General features: G+C 41.6%; 1 protein-coding gene across 7 annotated transcripts in view; it reads left to right on the top strand.

Moving 5' to 3' along the window:
- Positions 1–531: 531 nt before the first annotated feature.
- PAX2 (paired box 2) overlaps positions 532–6000 on the top strand; it is an 81423-nt gene continuing 75954 nt past the window's right edge. For all 7 annotated transcript variants that reach the window (XM_073585768.1, XM_073585769.1, XM_073585766.1 and 4 more), the window contains exons 1-3: positions 532–1080; positions 4135–4303; positions 4921–5118. In XM_073585768.1, the coding sequence (XP_073441869.1) occupies positions 1038–1080; positions 4135–4303; positions 4921–5118 (410 nt within the window). In that variant the 5' untranslated portion in view covers positions 532–1037. The remainder of the gene's footprint in view (positions 1081–4134; positions 4304–4920; positions 5119–6000) is intronic.

Here is a 6000-nt window from a genome sequence, read left to right as displayed (position 1 = left end):
CACTAATGATAAACCGAAGTCCTCTTCCCACAGGGAATAAATAATAAGCTATTTTTTAATGAGCAGGGGAAAATATAAACTTTTGTTTTCCAAGTTCCTTTTTTTTTGATCACCATCATCATCCCTGCACTTCTGTTCAGAGACATTCTGACGGTCGTGTGGCCGAAAGTGTTAATAGAAGCCATCGAATCTGTATGGGGCTGAGTGCTGTCCTGTGCAGCCTTCTCTTCTCTGCTGGTCCCTCTCTCCATGCTCATGCATGGTGCACTTGCAGGGCCATCCTCCTGTGCCTGCTGCCCCCTCCTTGGCTCCTCTGAAGTGGCAGGGTGATGCCAGGGTCCTCCTTACTAGGGCTCCAGCTTTTTTTGCATTGGCGAATCACCGAGTGGTGGAATCTATTCCCTTTGTCTGACAAGTCATCCATCTCCCAGCTCCAGGGGGAGGGCAGTGAGTGTGTGTGTAGGGAGGGAGGGGGGCAGCTTTTAGAGAGACACACACAGGGAGAGGAGGCTCCATTCTCCAGCCAAACCTCCTAGCACACACATCCCACCTTAAAGTGACAACTTCAGCTTCATCTTAGTAAAGACCTTGCTCTGCCCCCTCATTTTCTGCACACCCCTGGATTGTTTCCTTCTCTGTTAACTTTGCTTTGAAGTCAGACAACTCCAAACCAAAGACCTGGAGGACAGCAGAACTCTTCCTGAGGCCACCTCTCACCATTCGCTGATCTCCTGGTCCTCAGCTCACCCAGGCTTCAGCAGCAGCAGCCATGAGAAGAAGCGTCTGCTGGCCACAGACTGGCTCCTCTCCCCAGGAAATCTGAAGGACTTCAGTGTCCACCTCCAGAGCATCTCCATCCTGCTTGTCCCAAGAGCTGACACTCGCCTTGGTTACTGCTCCCAGCTCTCCACAAGGGGGGAAAGGGGAAGAAGCCTGAGCTTTAAACGAGGGCAGAATATTTTTTTTCAAGTCTTGAAGTTCAGTCCAGAGGCGAAACGGCGACTACAGCCGAATACCTGCCTTTCATTTGCCTCCCCATGGATATGCATTGCAAGGCAGACCCCTTCTCGGCCATGCACCGTGAGTACTGGAGCCCCGCTCCTGCTAATGTCATTGCCCCCTGTGTACAGCCCTCACAGACTCATCACATGCTCAGCAGGTTGGTGACCATGACCAGCTATGCCCACTCTCCACTCCACGCACCCGCCATGCCCACTGATCCAGCTCCATGCCCGGCAAGCCGCGGTTCAGCCATGCCCACTGCTCCAGCTCCATGCCCGGCAAGCCGCGGTTCAGCCATGCCCACTGCTCCAGCTCCATGCCCGGCAAGCCGCGGTTCAGCCATGCCCACTGCTCCAGCTCCATGCCCGGAAGCCGCTGTTCAGCCATGCCCACTGCTCCAGCTCCATGCCCGGCAAGCCGCGGTTCAGCCATGCCCACTGCTCCAGCTCCATGCCCGGCAAGCCGTGGTTCAGCCATGCCCACTGCTCCAGCTCCATGCCCGGCAAGCCGCGGTTCAGCCATGCCCACTGCTCCATTTATTGATGACCTCCTATCCCACCCAATGTCGTCGGCTTTTTGAGCACCTATGTCCACTCCTGCATCCCTGCACCCACGGACACCCACCCTGCTCCCTCTCACCCTGAAAGCTGCAATCACTGCTACAATACCGTACAATGTAGAAGAATGGAACACTTATTTATTTCTCAAAAGAATGCTCCATTGCTATAGAAGGTTATTGCAAAAAAAATTATATCATTTCCAGAATACACTTGATTAATATCAGCAACATCGTCATTTCATAGCTTAGCAAAAAGAAAGAAATCAGTTTACCAGTAATAAGCCATTAGATTAAAGCGATCACATAACACGTGAATACATTAAGTATGTCCTGCTTGTTTATATTTCTTACTGGTAGTAGTTACATAGGCTTTTGAGAAAAGAAAAGAGAAAATATTTATATTAAATATATTGAGAAAAAAAAATAAAAATTAATATAAATAGTATTAATGAGAACTAAAGGGGTACATTACCGAAATGATTCACGACATATATAGATTGCTCAAAAAAATAAAGGGAACGCTAAACAATACATTGTATTGTTTAGTGTTCCCTTTATTTTTTTTAAGCAGTATATGTACACACACACACGCACACACACACGCACACACATATATATATATATATACATAGGAAAACAAAAGTTAGGGCGATTTAATGCAGAGATTGATAAAATCAACCTAAAACTAGAATAATTGCCGACATTTACCAGGCTATAAAAATAATTGTGATATTTAATTATTTTCAATAAATCGAAAAAAACACTTGTGTGCTCTTATGAATCCAAATAGAGAGAGGACTAAAACAACACAAATTATCAAATGATTGGGGTAAAACAGAATGACGATGTATCAGAAACTACATATATATATATATATATATATATATATATATATTCACACACACACACACACACACACATATACATTTATATATACACACAGTTTTACGGTTTTATACAAACACACACATCCTCTCATATGTATTACCCGACATTCCATATGCCCCAACAAGCAGTTATTGTGCCCAATCAGTAAATTATTAATGTGCAATCTTTTTGCATCTGTTGCCTTTTAATAATATGTAATAGGAGTTATCAGAGGTGCAGTGAATAATTTATCACAGAGGTGCTGAGAAAATGACTGCTGGTAACTGTATAGCTTATGTGTAGAGGCTACATGGAGATGATGAGCATGTAAAGAGCACAGCACGATCATCACACACAGGCTATGGCAGCAGGGGTGGCACATCTTTGGGGAGAACAGGATTTGTGCACTGGATCGATGGAAGGGCAATGAGAGTTTCCTCAAGTTCACAGTCAATAAGTCACTGTCAGCTGCACGGGAGAGAAACTGTGCCAGAGATGGAAGGATGGCTAGATAGGTGGATGATCAGTGCTAGATATTCACATAGACAGATGCAAAGTTTTCCCCAGTTTTTATTCCCACAATCGGTACATATATTTCAGTTTCCGTATTTTTTTTGTGTTAATCAAGAATGGAATATATAAACACACATATATATATATATATATATATATATATATATTTATATACACTGTATATTATATATATATGTATGTGTGTATGTGTTTATGAGTTATCTGTAAGTGTGTATACATACAAATATATATGTATATATGAGTGTGTTTATATATACACATATATGTGTGTGTTTGTGTTTATGTGTATCTATATGTGTGTGTTTTTGCGTGTGTATATATATATATATATATGTTTATATATATGAATCTGTGTATGTATGTATACATATATATGTGTATTTTTATGTTTATTTTTATGTGCAATTATATATTTTTATGGGTTTGAGTGTATATATATATATGTGTGATTGTGTGTTTTATGCATATATATACATACATACACACACATACACAGACACATATATATTATTTATTTATTGTATGCATATATATATATCTACACACTGACACATATGTGTGTGTATATATATAAACATTCACTCACACACACACATATATATTTATAGTAATAGATAGTGATGTGTGGACTATTTATATGTGTAGTCTTTCTATTTAGCCATGACTCTGAATAGCTTTGATAACAGGGTGCTTACTTAGAAAGCAATGGTGTAATTACATGTAAGGAGCAGGGCACATGCCTGGCCCTATTATTGGTGATGGGTCACGTGTTGCTGTATTTCTGTGGCTATAATGGTGGTCCACATGGGGTAGGCAGCCCCCTGTATGAGTGGCCTGCAGTGGGCTCCCCTGGGAGCACGTGTTGGCACTGGATCTCCTTACACTGTAGTAATGCAGCTCATCTGTGAAATGTTACCTATAACACATCAGTGACCCCATCATCATCATCACACAATAAGCATTGCCCTATAATGCTCCTGTGTAGCATATATACCCTATATACAGTTACAGCCTTGCTGCTGATGCCATTGTAAAGTAAAAAAAAAAATAAAAATCGCTGTCCATACAGAAGCATCTAGGGAAGGTCTGATATATTAGTGTCTATCTAATGGTTTTCCCATTTCTTCTCTCTTTGTGTCTCCTTTCTCTTTTTCGTCTTCCATCTTCCCCAGCAGGGCATGGGGGTGTGAACCAGCTCGGGGGGGTATTTGTGAATGGCAGACCTTTACCTGATGTGGTGAGGCAAAGGATAGTGGAGCTGGCCCACCAAGGAGTGAGACCTTGTGACATCTCTAGGCAGCTGAGGGTCAGTCATGGCTGTGTCAGCAAGATCCTGGGCAGGTAAGGCTCCTTCTTGCTTCATTCAATGGCAGGATGGAAATAAATAATAATCATTGAATGAATACATGCTATACAGAATGATGGGAAGAACCAGACAAATATATTATACACATCTACACATATCTGCTTACCATTGTCCTGCAGAATAAGGGAGCTAATGTCTGCCGCCTCCATTAATAGTCTACTGCTCCCCAATCATTGCTGATTTTCTATCATTTTCCATCCCTGTCGTCTTATTTGCCACACTGCTTATTTCAATGACATTACAAGGCTTTAATAGCAATTATGCATTGATTTTTAAATTAGCTCCAATCCTCTCATGCTAAGCGCTGTTTTCCCATTAGTATCATGGAATCATCATCACTGCTGGATTGAGATCAGGACGATTCGATCTTGCACAAAAGTCGTTCAATTTAGGAGCGAAGGGACCACGAGGTTCCATCTGACACCTAAGACGACATGGGCATGGGTGCTGCAAAAAAATACTACAAATCCATTCAATATTAATTTATAAAAAAAAAGTATATATATATGTATTTATTTAAGAAATTATTATTATATGTAATATTAATACATTATTATATAGGCGTGCTACTAAAACTCCTTGCTCTGTGCAGGTATTATGAGACCGGCAGCATCAAACCAGGAGTGATTGGTGGATCGAAGCCTAAAGTAGCAACACCGAAAGTAGTAGATAAAATAGCAGAATACAAGAGGCAAAACCCGACCATGTTTGCCTGGGAGATCCGGGACAGGCTGCTGGCAGAAGGCATCTGTGACAATGACACTGTGCCCAGCGTCTCCTCCATTAACAGGTACAACAGCCGGACCATTGTCCCCCTCTGTGTAACCCTGGCCATTCCTCCCTCGCCTCTCCCCTCTTCTCTCTGCATTGCTCTATGTGGATTGGAAGGTTTGCTGTTTATTTTGCACATTGGAGTTGACTCCTCTGCTGGGTCCATGATTGCAGTGTTCTCCTCGCATCCAGTGGAAAGTGTCACTTTTGCTGCCTTCCCTTTGTTTATGAGTGTCTTCCATCTAATGTTTAGTGTTCTCAGTAATTAAGGATTTAACAGCTCCCAAATTTACAGACAATCACCAGAGTCTCAGCTACTGAATCATTAAAACACCAAGGTTTATTTATCTTCACCAAACAGACTAAAAAAGGGTAAAATGGGAGCAGGATCTCAGGGGAGTCAGCAGGTGACCCCAACTAAACATACAGGGCTGGCTGTAATGACTGCTATTAGAGGATCACTCCTGTCCACACACCACAGTCATCCTGTAGTCAGCATCACTGTGTCATCGATGGGTCTGCTTCCAATGGAGCAGGAGAACACTGCATGAAAAAATGACATGTACCTAAATGGAGCTTTCATTTATTCATAAATATGTATGGAATTAATTCTAGACGTAAGAAAGTAAGATCTGCAAATCTACATCTAGGAATGATAGGATAAATATATATGAAATATAGTAAATTAAATATCAGAGTTTAATTGAATTAAAAGTGGACTTTAATCACACAGATACATGATGTGTTTCAGCTCCTCATTTGAAGCTGTTCTCAAGCATATATATATATATATATATATATATATATACAGTACTTGAGAAAGGCTTCAAATGAGGAGCTGAAACACATCATGTATCTGTGTGATTAAAGTCCACTTTTTTCACTTCTCTCCACTGCAGTG

Source organism: Dendrobates tinctorius, unplaced genomic scaffold (genome assembly GCF_039654945.1).
Source record: "Dendrobates tinctorius isolate UK_male_01 unplaced genomic scaffold, ASM3965494v1 ptg000089l, whole genome shotgun sequence".
Lineage (NCBI taxonomy): Eukaryota > Metazoa > Chordata > Amphibia > Anura > Dendrobatidae > Dendrobates > Dendrobates tinctorius.
Note: the sequence above shows the minus strand (reverse complement) of the source record. Positions and strands in the feature narration are given on the sequence as shown.